Genomic DNA, 24,619 nt, shown 5'->3' with positions numbered 1-24,619 from the left:
GGTTACGACACATGGACTCCTATGTGCAACCTTATTTGAAACAGTGGCTATATGTCCGACATTTTACAGACAGCGGAAAACATTCAATACCGACAACAAAGCTCAATTCAGATTCGCTTGCCCTTTCTCAACAAATATAGAGTAATTTGAACTCACTAGGAAGACAATTTTCTGGGTTATTTGAATAAATTGAAAACTGTCGGGCATTTAGTCCATCCAAGACCTGTCCCGACTGTCGGGCATATAGCCACTGCGTATTTTTATTAACCTGGAAGTTTCCAAATATCTAGACAAAAATACATGAATTATTTACTTTTCTCTACAAAAGGATTCTGCATTTAACAGTTTTGATCTTTATTTTCTAAAACTTCTTATACAAACCTTGAACAAAAATAAGTTTTTAAAACAAATATTTTTTTATTTCAAAAGTCGCTTCCCTTATTAAAGAATGCCGATCAACCACATCTTTGTTATTGTTTACAATTGAAAATACAGCGGTTTTGTTCGCAAGAAAACCTCAAAATAGCAATATCCACGATTGAAGTGTTGTGCGACTATTCTTCAACATTCTCATAAATAAATATTCTAGAAATCTTAGTTTGCTCACCGGATCTCAATATTGACCTTTTATCACTTTTCCACCTTTCATTCTGAATACTAAGTATGCACCTGCTAGTCATACAGGTCACGCGCAGTGTGACCTATGCCAAAACCAGTTTAGCGTTTACCTTAGATAAACATTTACTTTAGAGACATTTCGAACAAGCCAAACGAATCCCTCAGCCTCATTATTCTGTAATATTTTATATAATCATTATTTCTAGTCCATTGATTGTTATTCTAGCATCGACGGATTCTTACTATAGTTATCCTCAATTGTGAAATTGTTCTGTTCCCTTAGACCAACATTTATTTGCAATTCTTGCATCACCTCTCTTAGAGAAGTCAGTATAAATAGGAGTTCACTGTAAAACATAGGCACTTGTAATAACGACAGCTTGCTGCGGAGGCTATCGAGTTAGTTCTTTTGGCTTCTTGAAGACAATCCCTAGTCAAGGAAGAGGCCTAGTAAGGATTCCCTTCTATCAGCCTCGCCTTCTGAGAATCGTCTGATCGTTACCTCCTAGAACGAGCTTGAATACCTCCTTGCTCGCTAAAGAGCTTGTCCTTACAATAAACGCTACTGTGAACCAGCAACCAGCCGTTCGTATTGTGACCTCCCGCATGCACTTTGACCTAGTTCACCCCTGACAACAGAAGTCTAATATATTTTAATACTTTACTTTAAAGGATATTTGATTGGAAGAATCTCAGTTACTTGCTTGAATTAGCCGATAGAAATGGATTCTTTGAGTAAGTCTTGTACAGGAGCGTAAAATGACCTTTAAGTCCCGCACACAACCAAGAAGTATAATCCGAAGCCAAAAGGTAATGACTCGGTCGACAAAAAAACACACGCACACATGAAAACATAAAAACGCCGCGACTTTCATTCAAAATAATATGGTTTTGAATACTATTTTAATGCATCAGCTTTGTTTAACAGCTTAACCCTTCATAAATTAAAGGGTTTTTTTTTCTCCGTCGTTTAGTCTAGCTTTAATGTGTTTAGTCTTTGCTGCTGATAGTTATTAATGGGTTCGCAGGAGACAAGAAGGGTTGATCATTCTCAAGAGGCGACTGCTCTTATTTAAAACATTAGCTGTTTTCAAGAGGTGTCGTTAAGCTTTTTTTTAGTGCCATTATCTCCCGAGAGGAAAACTGGAATGTTGAAACGCAATGGACCTCGATATTGGCTCCGTCTGAAAATTTTATGAGCGTCTGATTAAAGTCATCTTAGGGGAGGATCTTCTAGCCCTGGCTTTGTGCTCGGCTTTTCGATTCGAGGAGATGTTATGTTATATTGTTTGAAATACTTTTGTCACAAGGTTGACACTGCAGCCTAACCCTTGTTACGCCGCAAAATGTAATAACTTTTCAACGCAAAATTTAATAAACGCGAAATGTAATAACACAAAATGTGATAACTATCTATTGACTAATAGTTAAAAGTTCTACTAATATTAAGAAAAAGATGAAATGTTAACACGTAGAGACAAACAGAAGGCAGTGCGACTTGAAAGTGCATTGTTTTTGCCATGGCTTCCAGAGATATTTGTTGGTATGGTGTGACATTATTCCTTATTTAGTTTATGAAGTGACAAAGTCCAGGGTGCATATAAATTTGGAACAGGCCTATTCTAGTCTTAGTACGAAGGGAATTTTGAAAAATATGTGAAAGCAATAAAAAATGTTATAAAATTTAACCACTGAGTTATAATGGTTCGGCCGGCATAATGCGCGTTGTCTAGAAATTGCCCAATTCAATGATTGCGACCTCATCTTGCAGTTGGCATTTGCTCTCTCTTTGCATTTATTACTACTAGTATACAATCATAACCGCACAGTATCGCGGCTTTATAGACCACGATCTAGGGAGGATTCGCCATCTCAGGTTGATGACAGAACCACTGCCAAGTGTTTGAAGAGACCGAGACCAACCGTCGATCCGAGATGGACTACTACAACAGTTGGTCACTACATGCAACCGTTTTGTCTATTTTCTTAGTTATAGCTTTTAGTTATAGTTTATGGGTTTAAAGTCATTATTTGATGTTATTACATTTTGCGGTATTACATTTCGCGTTGAATAATTTATTACATTTTGCGTTGAAAAGTTATTACATTTCGCGTTAAACATTTATTACATTTTAGGTTGAAAGTTATTACATTTCGCGTTAAGATTACATTTTGCGTTAGTTATTACTTTTTGCGGCGTAACAACCCTCCCTTTTAGAATTTCATAATAGTGACGAATATCTTGCGGAATTCATAGAGATCTTATTTTGATAGGTTTTCCGCGCGGATAATCGTTGGTGTGAAATAAACCAAATGACTGAGTGATCGATGAATTTGCCAGAACTGTCGTGTCGCTCAGTTCGATACTCAACTAGGTATAACAGGTTCCACTCCCATCCGTTATTAACTATCTATAATTTTATTTAGAAGTTTCAGCCACATACCAAATGACACCACTCAATTATAGCCAGAAAAACGCAACTTTTTATTTTTATATCAGAAAAATTTGTTCTTAATCAAATCATAATTATTTTTTTTAATTTGTCACTTTTAAACTGTAAATTGTACCTGTAAATCCAGCTGCACTATACAGGACATATATATATATAATTTATAATTTTGATGGGCCTACTTTTTTTCTTTCTTCTTAGCTTAATATCTTTTTTGGTCTAAGAAAAGAAGAAAACAGGTTTTGTAATAGTCTCTTAAAACGATGATGTTTTCAAGTGTGTTTGGGGGTAAAGTAAGTGTGAACGGTATCTTAAAATTTCAGGAGTAGAAAGATCACGAACAAACAGAATATAGTAATTATTCTTTTTTTTAATCAACTTGAAGCGACCCGCATCAACCACCTTTCAACGCTTTTTTTTGGAATCGATACATTTAGCTTTTAGGGTATTATTTGAAGTGTCGTTTATACTAAGAACCATATGGCCTGTAACACAGAATATAATATTTTTAAAATATATTTTTGAACAACTTTATGGATGTTTATGGAGCTTTGCACCCGGGGACCTACCCCGCGGAAACAAACCAAACACTTATTGACATGTTCTCTCAAGACATGTATTTTCCTCTGGTTGGTTAACAAATTCAACTTTACATCGTAGCTGAATCATTTAATTTTGGATTTTTATAAGGAGCTCTTTTTTAAGAGATTAACCAAAGCAAACACATCTCTCATTATAAGCTCTCAAAAGAACGAGAAATCAAATCCCATTTATAGAACAATAAATGCATAGATAAAAAAGCGCTGACGTCATGGCAGCATAAAGTTCTCTTGATGGCTCTCTAGAGTGACCCACCTTTAAAAGCAGCAAAGCTGTGGTATGTAGATTCTCTAAACATGTATCTCTTGTATCTCTAAACAAAAACAAAAACCTCTAAGCTTCTGATTGTCTTTTCATTAGATGCTCAGAATCATAATCTTTTGCGCTCTCCTTCGAAGAAACACCGATGAGGCAAAATTAGTAATATTGGCAGGAGGTATCGAAAGCTGATGGTTCTGGGTAGAGGTTACAAACGTGTTGGCTCCTGGAATGGGATTGACAATGCCCGGAAAGTACAAAGTAGCATCAGAAAACAAGAACATTAGAACAAATAGAACTGATCACAAGAAGATTCAAATAGCTTGTCTCACTTACGGCTTTCCAGGACCCATAGATTGTTTAAATGAAAATTGTCTTTAAAAATCATCACCACACGTACAGACTAACAGACCAGTGTCGCTTAGTAACACGCAATTTATATTACGCACATATGAATATACTTATTTTAGTTTTGCCATTTAAGTAACCCTTCTATCAATAGTCTTGGCATTACCCCAGGGAGGCTACATGCAATGACGAAGATGCTGAAGAATATGTAAAATTTTTGACAGGGCGGTGATAACTCTCTATTATAGTTTTAAACATTTATAGTGATAATGGAAAAATGACAAACAGAAATCATAATGATGACAGATTATTTCCAAAAGCATTCTTTTTTTTTTTGTAATGAGCCCTGATAAATCCTTCCATAGGAATAAATTTTTAAGGCTTATATAAATAGTATAAATGGTGAATGCAGAACACCTGATCTATACCCAACTATACGCTAATAAAACGCCACGGTGCGCATTTATTAAATACACAGATAGAAAAAAGATTTCTCATGAATAAATTTCTTATTTGTAGAACCTCTGGGAAATCCTGGCAACATAGAGTAAATGTTATGGAATTTGTTTCCATTGCATTTTGTATGGACAAAAAAAGAATAGGAAAACAACGCTCTTTGCCTTGGCTGAAGACTCCAAAGTATGGCTCCATTAACCAGCGAAGCAGAGACCAGGCAATATGTCTGGCGGTGGTTATTTTATACTTAAGCAGCCGAGATTAGAAGAGACTGCTTAGACTACTCCACTATACAGATAATGGAGGCAACCAATAATTCATTGTGAACATTATGCCCCAAAAATGATTGATAAAAATTGGTTTGCAGAACAAAAGCTTAAAGTTGTTTAAAAAATGTTTCAAAACGCCACACGAAAGTGGCACACATCCATTGAAGCTTTTCTCTAAATGAGTCTGATGGAATCTTAAATATGGGAAAACTCGAAAAAGAGTCAAAATGATAATTAGCCTTAGAAAGAATGCCGAATTGAATGCATGTCAGTGCACGCGACAAGTAATAGATGCCTGATGTATGCACTTATGACGTTGCGGGCCAACATTAGCAGGTGATTTCATATCTTGTCATCATTTGGACAAACGTTATCTTATTAAATTTTTGAGGCATGATCTACAAACATTTCTTTTTTCGTGAGGATTGCTGATCAGACCTACCTCGGCAACCGGGAAGAAGGCCAAGGTGTTCGGACACATCGATCCTCTCGATACACACTTGATAAAGAAGGCCACTCAAAAAGAAAAAGTACAACCGCAAGCTAGATGCCGCTTGCATAGGTTAACGACCTATTCCAAGCCCGAAAATTCTGGCTAGGCCTGTTTTTTGTCAGTCCTACGATTGACCAGTCTGCTTAGCAGCCGCTTTTTGCGTGCGTGACACTAAAAGCTGCTGCTAAGCAGACTAACGCTTGACGGGTAAAAGACGAAATAAGAATAACTCGAATATCTATGCGAACTTCACAAAGTTTCAGTTCATGCCAAAGTCAGGAATCATCTGAGTAATACCTATACCCAAGACATAGTAGTTTAATCCAAATGAACGAAATGCCGACTCCCTCTGCACTCTGCAGCAAAACGCGTTTGACGTGTATATTTGAAGATTTGCAAATCATTTCGTAACACTGAGAAAAACTCCTAAGATTTACGTGATTTGTTACCTTTGTGTTCTTCGCGTACGCCTCTTACACCAGTGTGACCTTTATGACGAAAGCCCCTTCTCCTTTTTGTATCGTTGGAGTTCTTATCGATGAAGGAGCGATGATGTTACCCTCGCAACGGCCAGTGCTGCATTTCGCGCGCAAATCCAATGAGCGAGCTTGCCGCCCCGATTCTCAATTTACTTGACGCGTGCTTCTCATGATGTAAAATCAGCGGCGATAAGAAAAAAACATCGATGATCTCCCCTGATTTGCTTACCGATTATGCTCCATATAATTCCAAATTAAGTTTCTCTTTTTATAAACATCAGATTCGATACATTATTAATGGGTAACCGCGAAAAAGTTATTAAAAATATCCCAACTTCACTTCAACAGGTACATAGATTTTTTTCGAAAAGCACAGAAGGCTGTTTTACTGTAGACTGCTGTTTTAAGTATATTTAAAAACGGCGTTACAAGATTCCCTAATGCATAGTAATTATCCAATAATGCCATCTAAGTTAAGGAAAAAATATATAAAGAAACAAGACAAAGAGTTCATGCGGACGAACGTCGGTAAAGACAGGAAATGTGCTAGTTACCAGCCTACAATTCAATTATCAAGCAAATACAATGGTGAGTTTCTAACATGGTTAAGTGGGATAAATCATGATGTTAAAATCCTCTTAGGAAACAATCACTTTACCTGCTGTGGGCTAGCGGTTAATGCAAGCATTGCAGGCTTAGAGAAGAGATGTTTTAGACCTATTGGATTTGCTCTCTGCGTGGTGTCGGTAACTGGGAAGTAAACAACACTGAAGATAATGGAAATGAAAGTGCGTTGAGCGACAGAGCTAATCAAAACAGATTTTGAAAATATAACAAAGTAGATAAACAGCTGTTAAATAGGCGACTTGGCGCTCACTTTACAGCATACTTCAGGGAGCTAGCGATAGCAATTTAAGTGAGTACTCGATCCTGTAAGTAGGTGAACGACCGGAATCTAGCTAGTGTGGGCAAATAGACAAAAAGCAAGAGCTGTCTATATAATTTGGCGGGAACTCCGTGAGCCTTTGGTAAATCCACCTGTCGATTGCTATCAATCTTACTATCTCCTCCTCCTCTTCCTTCGTCCTTTTCTTTTCACGTAAACAAGAAAAACGCTTTCGGCATTTAGATACTATTGCTGCTTGTCAAACCAAACTGATTATTGTTGCCGCCAGAAAATGTATTTCTTTTATCGAAAAATTGTTTATTTTTTTATTTCTATGTTTTACATGATGAAAAAGTGCCAATGAAAAATTTGAGACTAGAGTGGAAAGCGCGGGCATTATCAGTTTGTTTCAGATAATGAGCCATTTTAAGACTATCCCAAGCGATATGCTCATTCGTTTCGTTAAAGTCAATCCCTACAAATCCTGAAAATCTATAATCCCTTGAAAGCCATATTTAACTCCAAGCGCTACCGCCGCAAACGGTTTTATTGGCAAACTCGCTTTATCCGTCGTCAAACACTATCAGTCAGACGTGTCAAGAACAAAATTGTCATTCCTCATGGACCTAGGAATCAAACATAAATATCAATCCGCACGAATACCAGAAAAACCAAACGCCAATGAGTAGACTTATCAAGGAACCCACGGGATCTTCATAATGTACTTAAAGTACCAAGTTCGAGACTGCAAGTACCGTGACTGCGGCTGCATTTTGAAAAGAACAATCTCTATTCTAACCATCTTCCTCCGCCGATCCCACTACTTCTATTCATATACCCCCCTCTCCCTCCCTCTCCTGAGGACAACACCAATTCTACCTACACTCAGGCGCGTAACCAGGATTGGCTGAAGGGGGTGCGCAGCCATAGGTATCATATAGAAAAATCATAGTATTTGAAGATTCCTAAATAAGAGAGTACTCATATACCCTGTGCACCCCCCTGTACGCGCCTGACACTCTTGAAGCAACAATATTTTTCTTTCTCCAAGGACCGACAACAACCTCCAATGATTTACCGTGGACTCCCCAGCGAGACGGCATAACCTCCCCCCCTCCCCCCCCCCTCGATAGTGGATAGTGGCGAAATATCTACCGAGAGCAGAAGGCTCGAGGTAGATATTTTTAAAGCCGCTATCCGCCGAAATGGAAATGATATAATAGTTTTAGTATATAGAACGAGCTTTAAAGCAACATCCACCTCATAGGAGGTGTATATTGCATTTTATCCCAAGTTTCTCAACCAATCAAATCGCTTGTTCTTGCGAGGTTCCCTAGTTTTATATACTAATGTAATATATACCAGCAGGTGCAATCCTCTGTGTCGTATTCAAGCTTTGCTAAAAATGGGAAACCGTTTAACGGTTTCTCTCCACAAATCCTTTCGTTATTCTAATTGGGAAATAAGGGCTTGCAGTGTTTCTTGTTTGTTGAATATATTCTGTATTTTCTAGGGTGTTTTATGTTGTTAAAAAAGTAAAGTGCTAAACATGAACGCTATCATCACAATTAACGTCTAACTAGCACACAAAATGCCAAGGTGTGTATGTTTGTTAAAAAGACCACCTTTCGTGCTGTGGAGACGTAAATTTCGTTTACTTTCAACTTGCAACAACATTTTATATTGTTTTTATGCCTATTGGCAGTGTTTAAATTTTAATACAAGACAAATCAGCGCAAAAAAGCGCAGATATCTTTTGATGTTCCGCAGATTAGGGACGTTCCGGTTTGATAGTCTCAGAAACCATAAAAAATTGACAAACCTGAAAACTGAAGAAAAATGTCTTTCAACACATATACGTATTACAAAAATAACAACCATCGATGACAACCTAAAATAAATTTTTTGGTCCGCCCCAATTCAAGGAGAATTAGATTTTGATAAGAAATATCTGCAAGTGAATCGTTTTGAAAATAAGCAAGGAAAACATAATTATTGCAGTATACGCAGAAGCTATTAATAAAGGATGAAATCAAAATGCAAAAAAAAATACCTTTCACTAAATAGCGTCAAGGGCGTATCCCTATCGTTGGTGAAAAGGTGACCGCTCTCTAGCTCATCTGCTAAACACTAACAGTTTTACCCCTTTTCAATAGCGAAAGGAAACGATGTAGGCTAGAATATTTAATTGTCATTACTTAGCTGAAACTTAAGTACACATTTATGACATGTAGTGTTTGAATGAATATTACTGTTTATGCAATCACAAAGAAAAAATGGTTTCTCTGATTAAACTATTTGAAAAAAAAAAAGAGTTGGTCATGATAATATCTTGTACGTCAAATGTGTTTTTTTAACTTTTTTTAATGTTTTAGAACGAGAACAAACCTTCCGTTCCGTTTTCATACTAAATGCTTTTCGTTTTCTTATTAGTCTTGAATTGCCTAATGTGTTATTAATCAGAGAATTACTTCATACGCGTATGAAGTACACAAAAAAAAGCTCCACTATTTTTCTATAAAAACCGGTAACTATTTTTCGCTTTTTCTAAATATATTTATTTTACCTCTAGGTTTCATAAACAATAATGGAAAATCGAGAGGGTAAAACATTACGTGATGTGAGCCGAAACACTAGGTCCATTCAATACTTGACAAGTGCGATCTGGCCTCAGCCAAACAATTGACAAATATAAAATGAGAATTTCAATGTCGCCAAAGCGCGTTGATAAACAGGTTCCTTAAGTGGGTGGAAAATTTCTTCGTGCAGAAATAGTCGTTTATTCTTATTTGATATTATATATTTTTCTTCTTTAAGAGGTTGACATCATTTTTCCTTTTAGCTGATATGAGCGCATAAACTTCGTTGATCTTCGTTTATCTTTTAACGAAATTTTCCATAGAGCTCAAATTACTGATAAAAACATAAAAGGGTAAAGTATAAAGGATTTAGCAACCACTAAATAACTATGAGAGGGGGATTGATAAGGACAATTTAAACCTTTATGGATCACCTGTTTCGGTTATGCGAGACCAACAGCTTATATGTGGTAACATGTGTGGCACCAGAAATCTCCCTTGCATTGCACGTCTGCCGTGCGACCTGTCTCGCAAAAAAAATGTTGCAGGTCGCACGCGCATTTTTCTTGCGTGTGACACCCGCTTTAAAAACTTGTTTTGCATTTCTTGAAGTCGCACGAAAAGTAGAACGCTCTTCTACTTTCTGCAACAAATTGTTTCAAGTCGCACGAAAAACTTCACGTGTGACAGGGCGCGTGCGACCTGCAACAATTTTTTTGCGAGACAAGTTGCAAGAGAAAAAACGTACGTGTGACAGGGCCTTAAGGAACCCGATGCACTTGTAAATAAGAAATTTTACGGGATATTGTTACATTAAGAAGCTTATTATTCCGTAGTGCGGAGCACAATTTGTGAATGTTTTCCGTGTAAATACCTGAACGATGAATAGGCAAGGAAACACCATCGAGTACGCTTTCCCCAAAACTAAAAACTGTCAAACAGATAGTACTCGGATCTGGCTTACGCCAATTTGACTATTAGCTTCGTCATTTCTAGTGTTTATCCTTAAATGTTAAAGGGTGAAAAGTATTAATTTGAGAGAGTTGGCCATTCTAATTGAAGAAACGAGAAACTTTTGAAACGTGACCAATGAGAATTTATTTTCAGATATGGCAACTGTGTGTCTTTGTGGAACATTACTTTTTCTCCGTGTTAAATAAACCAGTTGAATATTATTTTCTTTATGCGCATTTTTGGGCCGTGAAATGAGGTCATTTCCCTATCATATTGTTTGGGACATTAGTTTTCTTGGGTTGTTATTATATATGACCATTATTTGTCAGTGTTATTACTTTTTTTTTCATCAAACTCCGGAAAAAGTTAATGAACGAGAAGCTATCATGATTCAACGCTGTAATCAACGTCAGAATAATCAGCCATGTTCTCAGGGGACAACAAGATTTTATTAGACGCCGCTCGAGCAAAAAGGCCATGATCACTCGAGGAGAGTTATAGGTAAATGTTCATTATAAATGTCTTCCCATATTAGTTTTGTTTATCCGACGCAGAGACGGCAGCTCAGAGAAAACATACGCGCTAATTATTCCGGAAAACCACTACAGTTAAAACAAACTCTACATAGGATATTAAATGTAAACAACGGAACTTACTCCGGTCTGTACTTACTTCGCTTCTTCATAAAATAGCCGGCAGATACATGTTTTTTTAACGTTTCCTTTACCGTGGCCATGACCACTTTGTCAAATTGCCTAAAACACTGACGCATTTCTAGGCGAAAGTTATCGGACTGATCTTTGATAACCAAAAGTTTTTAGTTAAAAATGGTTTTCAAATATGGACATAAAATATGGTGTTGCAAACAACTAACCGCTCTATTCGCTGTTGTATCGTTTCCTAGCATACGTTTTCAAGAAAATCTCATTTTTTTCCCCAAATATCGCTACATAGAAATATTTTTTATTTTCAAGACCTTGTATAAGAACAAGTAAATATTGAAAAGGGGATTGTTATACAAGTTGTCTGTGTGTACATAGCATTAGTGACGGAGGGATTACTCAATTTGGCACACCAATCACAAGACCTTAGGCTTAAAGTCCATATAACCTTTCAGAGTTGATAGACTTTGACAATTCTTTATATTTTCATCTTCCAAATGGTATGTGGTTCGTATGGACCCTATAAAACACGCGTTCGTGCGAATAACTCAAATCTGTAATATTGAGGTATTTTGGTCAACCTTCGGAAAAAAGGCCGTGAACTGAAAGGCCCGGGTCCAGTCATTTGTGACGTAGATCGAGATGTCAACCAAATCCTCGGGTTGCAAATGACGTCACATCCGCCTCATTAGACATGCCAAAGTTGAAGTGGTGGTCAAAACAGACACGCGAAGACGGTTGTTCACATTTCGTACAAGTGCCATGCACCTGTTCAAATGTCTTATATATTCGCTGTTTTCGAGTGAACAAATCAATCTATCCAAAAAGAGGAAGGTTTCTTCAGGGTTCTGCGGATTTTTTTTACGAAAGGGCGAAATGAATTTAAAGAACAACGGCGTGAAAAGTTGCGATATTCGTCTCTCCCAATGAAAATGAGCCGAGTAGAAAATCGCAAGAGTTTCTAGTAATTAGTTTTTGAAAGGTATGAAAACCATCCCAATGTCGTCTTTCATGTTGTAAGTAATTCTGGAATGTGTAATTACGCTGTGAATTTTTACATTCCCGTTTTGTCACACTTAGCCCAAGGCTACTGTCAGTGTAAAGGAATGTATGGGGCTATGTTAGCGAAAAAAAATATTTTTTTCATGAAAAATTAAAACTATAGACCTTTTAATACTGTGTTTAAGTCTCCCTTTATTTCGCTTTTGCCGATAGAATGTAAGTACAGCGAGTTTGAAGCCCGCAACGAATTGTATTTTTATACTGTAAGAAAGATAGCAGTCAGAATGAGACTACAAACATATTCGGGGGTTGAACATGATGTCGATGAAGAAAGAAAAGGTTGTTTACATTATTTTCCTTTTATGTGCCGAAATGTTTTTTGTAATTTACACATACATTGAAATCCACTTACTTTGACAGAGCATGGGCTTCCTCCATGGAACAGAGGTATCCTTCCAGACAGACATGACTGGTAATGACATTTTGTCCAATGGGTTAGGAACTCAGAATAGTGAATTGTGATAAGAGTTTTCGTGAGAGAAAAGACCCTTGAGATTGAGATAAACTTGAGACACACTGCGAGCTAGGAAGCCTTACCCAAGAGATATTGTTTACACTTAATTGATAGACACCCCCCCCCCAACAGTAAAAATCCTTGCTATGCACCTGTTTGGGGAAGTTCTAGCAGCTAATATTACTAAGTCCTAATGTGACTTCGTTTAAACTCTCCTAAGTGTCACAGTGAACTGAATTAAGCATATGAGGCTTGGATGTGATGCATAAAAAATACAATTTCTCATTGAGTGGCCTCAAAGGAATATGCCAAGACCAACACTACCCATGAATTTCCGACTTGCATTTTGGATCTGGAGTCACAGCCATTATTTGTGGTGCCCTGTACAAATCTTACAGGGTTTGTCCCAACAGACAAGTTTTATACAGCCCATCATTTTTATACAGCTCATCAAGTATATCTAATTTCTAATCTCTATGTACATCATGGCTCTTGAATGCTTGGATGCTTTGTTGATAATGGACAAATCGAATAGGTGTTCTGGAAAAACACTAATCACATTTGATGTTAATTTAAGTGCATTGATATTTGGCTTTAATATACTTGCCATGGTAATATGCAGTTTCTAATTAGTCTAAGGAACAATAATGTTCTTACAGAATATTGCATTATTACATTATGAAAATATTGTTTTGTTCCAACAACTTCGCAAAACTGATCTCTACAATAAGTAGCTGAGCTTGGATTTTGGTAGAAGTAGACATGGTCCCTACTCAGTTTTGTGTCACCATCATCATCTTTTACTGGACAGGATCATAATAATTCCATCAGGAGAGGCCCCAAGATGTGCCACTTGGCACTGAGGTATTGACCAGTGCTGCAAACTGAAAAATTCTCATATGCTTCACTCATGAGCTTTCTCTTGCATGTGTATCAGGCGAGTACACAGGAGGGTGCACAGAATGCATGCTCACCCTCTTTGGCCACAAAAAAATGGGTGATTTCTTATTGTGAACTATCCTTCTTTCAATATACCTATACCTATGACTCTCAGCCAGCCCCCCTCAGCCAATCCTGGGTACGTGTCTGTATATCATGCTTACAACCATTTCCAAATCAAATAGACAACAATGTAAAAATATAGAAGGGAACCCTTTTACTAGAATTCTGCAATACTGTCAAATTTACCATAGAAAGTGGTTTTATACAGCATCATAGCAGGGGGTGGTGGGACATGTAACCCCTTCCCCCTTTATTAATTTTGAAAGCCATATAATTTCAGCCTGTAAATAAAGACAATGGCATATCCCCATATTCATAACTGCACTGGATATATAACAAATATGTGTGATTGATTAAGAATATTGTAATAATCACATCTTGGTTCATTTTGATGACAGAAGGTGAAATTTGCATGTATTCTGAAGAAAATGGACTTTACTTACAGTGATAACAGTGCCTCAATTGAAAGGCAAAGATGACTATGATTGATAAAAATTTTAAAAATCTATGATTTAAGAAATTTTAAATCGAGACAGCAAATGTACCGACAAAATAAGCTCATTGAGTAAGATATGTAATATGTAATACAATTAAACCTAGGGATTTAAAATAACCTTGTACCTGATGTAGAGAAGCGATGGGCTTCAGGATACTTAATAACCTTAATAAAGCTTTCTTGAGTAATAATATCTACGATTTTCCCCCTGCCGTTTTGCAGGGCAAAGTAGAGAAATCACATTTTCATCCTTTTCCAAAATTATCGCGTTTTTCGCCGAACAAAACATAATAAATACACTTACCAGAAGACAATCATTTTTCATCCGTTTAATACCGGGGTCTTTCAATCATCCACAAACGAAAATTTGTGGGACTGTATGTTTTTGTAAGCTTTCATTTCGTTTGAAAAATTAAAAGAGGACTGCAAGCGAAAGACTAGTGAAGGATAAAAGTTGAAAATCTGTTGAAAAATCTACTTTTTTTAGAATGCAGTGGTCAACTCCGTTGGAATAACACATCTCTAGAAAGTAATGCTATCGAATATCTAGGCTTAAAGAGCGAAAATAATTGGAAAATACGGGAGAAACCTGGTTTTCGCCTACAGCTGCCATTGTCGCGCGTTGCTGTTTTGACCACCACTTCATCACCGGAAGTAAATTCACACACCAAAAGTCACGTGACTAAAACCCAAGAATTACACGAGAAAACATATGCGCGCGATAAACCGGTTCCCATCTTCATGTCTTCTTAGTTATTGCTGAAGAACGTTGTGTGGTTACAACTTTTACCGTCATCTTTATATTTTAACCTGGTTGTCAGATGATTATTTAACTTTAGAAAACAAATCTGCAAAATTTAGCAGATATTTTTTAGTCTTTGAATTGTTTTTGCATTGTGCGTGTGCGCTGCATTCGCAATCAAGAATTATTCTTGATTGATTATTGATTATTCAATCAAGAATTATTCTTCGCTTCATTGTGGGTAGCATTGCAATAGAAAAAATTCGCCAATATTTTGTGGTATTGCCGTCTCTGAATTTTAAAGGATTTAAGGAAAATATGTTGTTTCAGATTTTCCCGCCAACTCTTGGAATTATTCACTCGATTCAATCCCCTTTCGCGCGGCCAGAAAAATTTTCAAAGATCTGTAGAAAATTCAAATTTCAACCAAATTCAATTCCCTTTTCAAAATTTCAAAGTTTATCTATGCTTTGTTTTGGCTAGATTGATGTAAGTGAAAGGTTTTAAGAACTTTAACTTGTATTCTACACATTCGCTTCGTCAATTCTGAGAATCCGCGCATGGATTTCATAGCAGCTAACTGCTAAGTGGTTTGCATTTTGAGACGAAATTTTTGTGTTCGCATTTTTTCCATTTTTTTCAAAATGTCCCTGTATTGATCATTCTCAAACGTCGTACAGTCGAAGCTCTCTTAGCGACCGCTCTCGTAAGCGACCAGCCCCGATAACGACCACGATCACGAATCACCGATTGAATTGTCACACAAACTCTGTAATTCTACGCTCTCGTAAGCGACCAACTTATCGGTGCGACCAGCTCCATTAACGACCACAATTTCAAAACACCAACTGAGATTTTCTTTTACTTTTAAGCTCTCGTAAGCGACCACAATGATTTTTTGCTTTACAACATCAGTCAACCCCTGATAAACATCATATCCAATGCATGCTGAAATCACATATAAATGATGTTTCACAAAAGCTGTCTTTCCAATAGGCAACCATTAAAGAATTTCATAATTTCTAACTTCAATTTCAACCATGGCATTGACATTTCTTTGTCTCCAGAAAATTTGTAAATGCAAGGAATCTCTAGTCCATTGCCAGCTTGACGATTTATCCTTTTTCCAGTTACAATAGCCATCCAATTGTTTGTTGCACGCTTTAGAAATCGGCTAACAAAAGATGCCATGCGATTGTCGTAGACGCAGAAGATATTCTCATGACAAAAAGCTTAACGTCGATATAAACGAGCATAACGAGCTACTTTGCGTAGAATTAATTGCTATTAAATAAACAACTCACTCTCATGATAAGTCAAATACCTAGTTTTAAAATCAAGCAATAAACCAAAATATTACAGCGTTGTTATTACTACGATAATTTTTAGATTCCATTTTAATTAAGCTCCCGTAACCTGTTGTTCAAGTTTTCGGCGCCCAGTGGTCGCTAATGAGAGCAATTCTCAGTTCCCAAGGTGGTCGCTTACGAGAGCTTCAACTGTATTTACTTTTGATAAAACTCAACGCACTCAACGCTTTTATTACTTTGGAAATTAGGAGTTTATAAAAATCAGTAGCCTTACTAAGTTGTTCGACAATGATTTGATAAGAATAGGGTAGGGGGTAGATCAAGGCTTATGCATAAAGTAAAAAACGAGGGCGAAAATAATCCCCGTCTCCTCACTCCTAAAAACCACACTTAAACTTGTAATACCATGATTACTATTATTCATTTATAGCATCATTTACAGTGCGGAACATTACCATTTTTGGTTATATTTGATAAAATAGGCGGACACGCCTCAACTCAGAGTAGGAAGGGCGGTTCCGTCAAATCGGGAAAATCATGTTGAACGCCGCTTTTTAACTCTCTGCTAGCAGTCATCGAGTTATACAACTGCACAGAATTTCCCTTGATTTATCTTGCTTTCACACTCGAAATGAAGACACTCCAAGAAGAAATTTTAGCTGGGATATTGAAGATAAAATGAATCTTATACAGAATGGCAGCGAGTCTCATTAAAAAAATAAAGCTAAATCGTATACAGAATGGCCGCGAGTCACTGTTTATTGTATGCAATTAAAAGACACTACATGGAAGTACTATGTTTAAATGTTTATATTTGATCCTGGAATCAATAGATTTGCTATGATCTGTAAATCAGGGATGGCAGTCATTATACATTGCTGCATTAGTTTGCTATTACTCGTTGTAAAAAAAAGTCATTACCACAAATGCTCATATTATGGCTTTTTAAAAATGGATTCTAGAGGGGGCACTTGTTTGAGAGGCTATCTAATGTGCTTATTCAATGAGGGGTATATGTATACCTCGGTGTTAGAACCATCCCCAAAGGACTTCATTGTATTCAGCTCTGTTTTCATCATGATTCTTTTTATCAAACAAAGGAAGTTTTGTGACACAAATCGTGCTTAATACACAGGTTCTAACACCAAGGTAGAGCCATTGAGGGGGTATTTCATTGTGTGTGCAGGCAAATGGAAAAAAGGCAAAGAGTGTAAACTAGGGCGAGGAAAAGGCATGGTAAGGGCAAAGTGGTAATGACTAAGGGTTATGAAGACAAAGTAGACTTGTACCAGGTTTGATTACAAGGCCTTGGAGATTATACGAAAATGGGAGTGTAGTCATACCCTGGGTACCAGAGGCTCCAAGCTTCACTAGAGCAGATATCATATGGAAAATATTTTCTCATATTTGGTGATACTTCAGGCCCATTTTTTCTCATCAGTCTCTATTAAATGTGCAAAGAGTCTTTTTTTTATAAAAAGGGAATTAAATTAATTTAATTTGATAGGCAAGTCTGAGTGTTGAAGCTCCCTCTTAAAACTATAGTGATAGTAAGAATTTATATGTTTGGGGTAGTAGGTTTGGGTATTTGTTTGGGAGGTAAGTTTCTATGCTTGGTATATTTTATGTATAGAACTCAGATGTGGGTATTTCTTTTTTTTTGGGGGGGGGGAGGGGCTTATTTGACCAAATGCTTATTTTAGCATATTACGCCCTTCTTTTTACCCCTCTTGTACCAGGTTTGATTACTAGGCCTTGAAGATTCTAGGAGTATGGGGGTGCAGTCATAGATATCATACTGTATGGAAAATAAATATTTATATTTGGTGATACTTCAGGCCCATTTTTTTCCTCATTGCCTATTGCGCAGAGTTTGTTTGTTGTCTTTTTTATAAAAATTGAAATAAAATTGATTTGATTTAATAAGCAAATCTAAGAGTTGAAGCTCCCTTATAGCAAGATTTTGTATGCTTGGGCTATAGAATTTAGGTTTGGGTATTTGTTTGGGAGGTAAGTTTCTAAGCTTGGTATATTTTATGTATAGAACTCAGGTTTGGGTATTTTTGAGGATGAGCAGGGAGGGGGGGCTAATTTATCAAAAAGTTCTTATCGCAAATGCTTATTTTAACATATTATGCACCTCTAGAATCAGAGTTTAGAGGGAGGCACTGGTTTGAGTGGACATGTAATGCGCTTACTCAATGAGGGAGATTATTTTATGGTGTGTGTAGACAATTGGGAAAAGGCATGGGGTGTAAAATTAAAGGTTGAGAAATGTACGGTAAGGGGAGTTAGGTTGTGATGACTGAGGGCATGTCACATGTGGTGTGCTGACGCAGGGAATTGGAGGTGAGGAGGACAGAGTTATTTTTATAAAAGGGAATAAATAAATTTAATTTGATAAGCAAATTTTCCTTCTAAAGCTTCATCTATAGTATTTTTTACGGGGCTGGCAAGTTTCAAGCTATTGTATGTTTTAGGAGTAGGACTCGGGTTTGGGTTACTTTTGGGGGCTATCTATTCTTGGTGGAGTTTGTTGTTGTGGTGGTCGAAGGGCAAGACATTTTGGCAAAGAATGAGAAGAAGTGAACCCCAGAGACAAGGGAAGGGTAAAATGCTTTTCGGCTAAATGTTTACACGGATTTTCGTGCCTATTCTTCGGCGATTTTTCCGTGTTGAAGTATAGACGTTGGGCCTTAACTCGCACTTCCGTTCTCACAATTCAACCTCCGCTCTCCTCAGCTCTCACCATACCTTGTGGGCACTCATTTCGGCTTGTAGTGAAGATCGTTTTAGTATGCCATGATCCTTATTTATCCTAGTTTTATCCTGTCAAGGTTCTAAGCCGTAGAATTTGGTCCATCACACTCATGTTCCTCTTTTTCTAAACGTAAACATTACGAAAAGAGTTCGATTTTACGGCAGTCTCAAATAAAAGCGCTCAATTTGAAAAGGTTTCCCAAACGATTTTTTACTTTCGAACACAGGAATTCAGCAGGATATTTTGCTGTTTTGGTAACTTTTTGCGATGCCAAGTCTCGCTAACAAAACAAATTCAAGTTTCAAACTACGCGCGGCCATTTTGAATATTTGCATTATAAGTAGGTAAATCGATATTACCAAAAATGGTAATGTGCTGCACTGATTTAGAAAGGCAACAGCATTGAGGGAATAGAGAAATATTTTTAAAAACACACTACTAACACTTTTTTAATAATTTCATTGTTTCATTATTGTTCCACTGCATTTAGACGAAAATAAATCACAAAAACAAAAGAGCCTGAGATTTGTAGGTAATGTTCTCCAAGTTTAATGTAGTTTAGGGTCAAGAAGTTTAATTCTTGTTTTAATTAGTTCCATAACTCGGGCTACCTGTGGTAGGTCTGGGTTTTCTATTAACCTACGTGAAGCCGCTGACTCGCGAAAATATGCAGCTGCTTACATAGGATATCTATCTATCAGTCTTTCGTCACTGAGTAATAAAATTAAGTAATGAAATTGGTGAAGTACTTGTCCCGTTTGACAGGTACTGGAATAGAAAGGCTTGTCGAAGGTCTCGTCAGATTATCTTTCGTTCGCACTCCTCACGTCAAACTACTTGCACTTTTAAGAACGGAAGAGTTTGTTTACTTCAAAGGTAAGAGAAGATGTCTACTGTATAACGAATCTAACAGGACCCGTGATGCATTATTAGTGGGGTGATTTTTATCGCCACTACTGTTGTAAACTATTTCTCCCCCAATATGGCTTCAGAGACATGACGGAAAAACCCTGAACATGCGCACTTCGAAGAGATGGAGAAAGAAGATACAATTTCTTACAATGGCCACCAGTTCCTCGTATTTCGTACTGATTTTCTCTTTTCAAAACACAAATAACGTGAGGCCGGAATGCACATACCCAGATTTTGGCTTTTTTAAAAGATTACTCGTTCCTTGATCATCCTTGCGCTATGTATGAGTTCTGGGACGAAAAGCTCAAATTTCAATGACTCTGCACTTTACAAAAAGTAGCATCAATTTAAAAAAAGTCGTATTTGATATTTTGTTTCACTAAGTACTGAGGAGAATTTTCCACCTTATTTGATTAGAAATAAGCTTATTGGAAACGTCAAATCATGTTTTTCCTTCATGTCGGCTTCAGAGCATCTGCTATCTACAACTTCGCTATGTACGTTGGATGGACCACATTCAAGCGGCCAGCCACCATTTAGCGACCGCTTTTCTCGAACCCACGGCGGCCACTACTATTTTAGGAACATTTGGACTGGAAATTTCGCTGCAGCTTTTAGGGCGAAAAATAAATGGAACTTTATTCCCTAAAAATCTCAAAACATGGGTTCAGCCCTTTACGAAAATAATCCCTTGATTTTAAAATCCCCTTTTAATAATAATAATAATAATAATAATAATAATAATAATAATAATAATAATAATAATAATAATAATAATAATAATAATAATAATAATAATAATAATAATAATAATAATAATAATAATAATAATAATAATCTTTATTGCCTTAGATAAATCAACATGTCTAAGTTTACAAAATGTAGGAGAAACCGATTATAAGTAAATGCGCTACATCAATTATATGTCACTATATTTAAAGACAAGCCTATTGACAAAAGTATTTTTGAATCGCTCTGAGTGAACCCTAGGATAAATCACATTTCTTTTTCCTTTTGACTTTTTATTACGATATCGTTAAAACTATTTGCGTGTCTGAACGTACGTGAAGTCTGTGAGGTCAATAGTCAGTTCGTCTTGACAAGTGGACTTCTTGTTTTTATAATTGTTTCCATTGACTTGTTTCATTAGGTCAAAGGGCCAGTTTTTCTTGTCAAGCAGTGAACTTCTAATTCTATTGTCTTTATAATTGTTTCCATTGACTTGTCAAAAGACCGTTTTTATGATGTTGCGCGCGCCATCAAAATGCCACGGACTGGTGGACTGATCTTAACGGTAAAGGTAAACGACGTGTCCGCGGAAAAAAATATTGTTGCGCCGCAATTTTCCCTACATGTACAAACTATATATCAAATAAAAGATAAAAGATTGAATTATCTCCTGCAAGTTTTATTTTTGCGATAGCTAATTCCGTGTTTAAGTTTTGGGGCCTCAAACTCAAAAGTACGGAGATTACTCTAGAGAGTAATGTACCTTCGCGTTATTGCGCATGCACTTGCGTAATTGCATCTCAGTGACAGATAGATGATCTACCAAAGCGTGTGAGGACTTTTTTTTATTTGACAATGTCAACAATCAAAGCTGGAACTCTAATTTCTGGCGAAATTTGGACAGGAAAAGTGCTATGGAAGCGATCTTCAGTCAAAAATCGAAAATTCCTCACACACTTTATGACATGGCATAATTATCTATCAGATCCCGAAAATTTGAAGGCGATATCTTAAAACCCGTCGCGAGGTTACGCCCAACAAGCTCGAGTTCTCGCCTCAAAAAATACGCTAGAAAAGTAAAAGATTTGACGTTTATTCACGGGAAACAGCAAAGGCCCATTTTAAGCCGTCTTAGAATTCGATTTCTTGAAACATTATTTTTGCAAAAATAAAGTTTAAGAACTATTGATACAGGTTTTGCAAAAAACACAAAAAACAAACAGTGGTGTCAAATTTACCTTTACCAAGACCTTAAATGGCGTACGAAGTGGAGTTTGCAGATGAAGCTATAGAAAATGCTGCTTGCTTCGCTGAGTTTTGGAGTCACATTCGTGCGCATTTTGGATCAGCTGTGGCCTGCCAATCTGCGGCATTTTGGATGCGCGCGCAACATCGTGAAAACCGTCTATAGGTCAGTTTCTCTTGTCAAGCATTGTCTTTATAATAGCTTCCATTGACTTATTTCATTTCGATCTAATACATGTTTTTGAGATACATATCATAGACTTCTCTCGTCCGTTAGCTCAGCTAAAATGCCGCGCTTGCTTGTCACGACATATTCGCCGAGCGTCACTGGACGAGAGTAGTCTGGAGGCTCTGCTACCACGGGAAGGGGCCCAGCAGCCCGCAAATAAACAACGCTAACGGAAACTGGCGTCCTGAAATAGTTTTGTCATGTGAAGAGCTTTTTTTCTTTGGACTCAATGATGCAAGATCTTTTTACAGGAAGCCCATCCCCTAACTCGCTCCCTCAACAGATAATCTGCAATATGGGTAATTAAAGCGGCAATATCGCACCAGTTTACTTCCGTTGGGCAGACGAGACCTCAGCGGTTGAAAGACAAAAGAATCCTTAAGAATCCGATCTAAATTATCAGTAACATGCTTGAAAAAGCTCTTTAAAAATCATCGGATATTGTTACGTTATTGACCGGAAGTAAACTGGTGATATATTGACGCTTAAAAAAAAAAGACGTGTATTAGTAATATTTGTTCTTACTGAAAGCAGGCATGGATGACATAAAAACGAAAACGTCAAAAACCAAAGCTCATAACCGGATGTTTGATGACGTATTTGATCACGTGAACCAGTTCAGTCGTTACCAGGCCCTGGTGTACCACGGTGTGAGCGCATTGTGTATATTCCCAATGTCACTACCGTACTCGAATGTCCTGTGGGCGATGGGAATCCCAGAATACCACTGCAAAGACGCTAACACGACGTGCCTTCCCAATGAGTGCTGTGACAACTGTACGTCGTACGCTTACGATGGGCCCTTCTTCAGCACTGCGTCCGAGGTCGGTAATTACACCTTTCAGGGGCGTGCCTAGAGAAAAACACAGTGCAGGGTCCCGAGTAGTAATTCACTGACCACGGATCAATAACGTTCATATCGACATTTTTAGTTCTGGTAATCAGGATATAGGTGATCCATCAACAAACTTTTTCTATGCGAAGTATACACATAAAATTAACCGTCATATTGACTACCAACGAAGGGGTCGAACTGTCACATGAGCAGGGGAAGGGGGGGGGGGGGAACATAGAAATTCTTCAGTGCACATCATAGTACCAAAGAATCATCCTTTTTATATCAAGGTCATGTCAATCAGCTGTGATTTTATATGAAGGTCATGTCAACCAGCTGTGATTTGATATGAAGGTCATGTCAATCAGCTGTGATTTTCGGATGCCATAATTCCCGCGTGCCGACGTGAGTTGAGTAGTTTGGTCTCGCCTTTGCTCCGAGGGTTTTTCCTCCCTCCGCAAAACGCAACAATTTCGATCTGTGATCCGTGGTCAGACCTGAGTTGTATGGCGGCTCCCTGAGGCGCCTTTCCGCCTTCAACTCGACCACATCTGAATCCGCGCTCTATCGTAATTCATCATCCAGCTGCAAAGAGAGTGATTAGCTACTCCAATACATTATCTTAATTTTTTCCCTTTATTCCACAGTGGAACTTGATCTGCGAGAAAGCTCCCATTTCCGCTGCCGTTCAGATGACAATGTTCGTAGGAATGCTTTTCACATCTATCGTCGTTGGACCTCTTTCGGATCGATTTGGTCGTAAGATCTGCATCTTCGCCTCTATGGCAGTTCTGGTAACCTTTTTTTTTAACTCAGATCCTTCATTCTCTTCTCCCGTCTTTTTTCAAGATAACCCAGTGAAACATGCTTCGATCATATTAAGATAGTTTATTTCAAATGTGTCAACTTTATTGTGATAGATAGATAGATAGATAGATAGATAGATAGATAGATAGATAGATAGATAGATAGATAGATAGATAGATAGATAGATAGATAGATAGATAGGTAGGTAGATAGATAGATTTTATTCATGGCACCTTATAAAGCATTTACATCGGCGTAAATCCACAAATAATATGTTTTTCTTACTTTGCCTTTTGCATTTTTTTCTTGTTTCGAATGATTAGGTGACGTCACCGTACGTCGTCATCAAGCTTCACATTTCTTGCCTTCATATATTCAAAAATATGTTTCGCTAAGCGCCGATTCGCGTTTTCATTCCGGCTCAATCCCATAATTCTGACGAAGTTATTTTCTTTGCTGGCATGGTGTCTAACATTGATACCTGCATGCGTTTTAAGGAAATCCAGTAAATTATCCCGATCATCTTTATAGGCCGGACATTCTAACAGAAAATGCTCTTCATCCTCCACTTTACCTGTCTGGCATACTAAGCATTTTCTTTCGTTAGGTTTTTTATATGGCTTTTCATACCTTCCAGTTTCAATTGCTAGCTAATGATTGCTTAGCCTGAATTTAGTAAGGGCTATCCTATGGTCAATATTTTTTACGTCCGTTAGATAATCTTCTAAATTGTGGGACAGTTTAAACTTTCTGAGCGTACGCAATTTGTTCTTTTGGGCTTGGTCTTTTCTGCTGTCATTTTGAATAGAGCTAAGCCATGTCTGTTGTTCAATGTCATAAAGCCTTTGTTGAAGAAAACTGTAAGTTGCTTCGGGAGTGTTTGTGTCAGTCAGCCAAATATCGCTCCTACCCGCAAGGTCTAGTATTTGTTTAATTTTTCTATGCCAAAAGTTCTTGTTTTCATAATTAGATATGGTAGCGAA

General features: G+C 37.4%; 2 protein-coding genes across 14 annotated transcripts in view; one reads left to right on the top strand and one right to left on the bottom strand.

The window, feature by feature from the left end:
- Nucleotides 1-11,175, bottom strand: part of LOC5514461 (melanopsin-A) — a 15,040-nt gene extending 3,865 nt beyond the window's left edge. The window contains exons 1-2 of one of the 9 annotated variants that reach the window (XM_032384068.2): nt 5,942-6,307; nt 3,924-3,981 (exon numbers count right to left, since the gene is read on the bottom strand). The gene's annotated coding sequence lies outside the window, so the exon portion shown is untranslated. The other 8 variants (XM_048729243.1, XM_032384065.2, XM_032384069.2 and 5 more) reach the window with 8 other exon arrangements.
- LOC116619355 (organic cation transporter protein) lies at nt 6,301-24,619 on the top strand. Of its 5 annotated transcripts, none has more exons than XM_032384074.2 (4): nt 6,301-6,559; nt 19,645-19,755; nt 22,529-22,818; nt 23,477-24,619. In XM_032384074.2, exons 1-4 carry the CDS (start codon nt 6,412-6,414, stop codon nt 23,714-23,716), a joined length of 789 nt encoding a protein of 262 aa, XP_032239965.1. In that variant the 5' UTR covers nt 6,301-6,411; the 3' UTR covers nt 23,717-24,619. The 5 variants fall into 5 exon arrangements, 4 of the variants coding, with proteins under 4 accessions (XP_032239965.1, XP_032239964.1, XP_032239967.1 ...); XM_032384073.2 differs by having other exon boundaries at nt 22,526-22,818; XR_007312010.1 differs by lacking the exon at nt 6,301-6,559 and adding an exon at nt 10,737-10,891.

The sequence above is a fragment of the Nematostella vectensis genome, chromosome 1 (genome assembly GCF_932526225.1).
Source record: "Nematostella vectensis chromosome 1, jaNemVect1.1, whole genome shotgun sequence".
In the NCBI taxonomy this organism is placed as follows: Eukaryota; Metazoa; Cnidaria; class Anthozoa; order Actiniaria; family Edwardsiidae; genus Nematostella; species Nematostella vectensis.
The sequence above is the reverse complement of the archived record's forward strand: the minus strand, read 5'-3'. Positions and strand labels throughout refer to the sequence as shown.

What these genes read in the sequence shown, in the direction of transcription:
- LOC116619355 (XM_032384073.2), top strand. Translation starts at nt 6,412, where the DNA reads ATGCATAGTAATTATCCAATAATGCCATCTAAGTTAAGGAAAAAATAT. An exon ending in ATTATCAAGCAAATACAATG is followed by an intron (nt 6,560 to 19,644) that starts GTGAGTTTCTAA and finishes CCCGTTTGACAG; the next exon opens with GTACTGGAATAGAAAGGCTT. An exon ending in TCTTCAGCACTGCGTCCGAG is followed by an intron (nt 22,819 to 23,476) that starts GTCGGTAATTAC and finishes TTTATTCCACAG; the next exon opens with TGGAACTTGATCTGCGAGAA.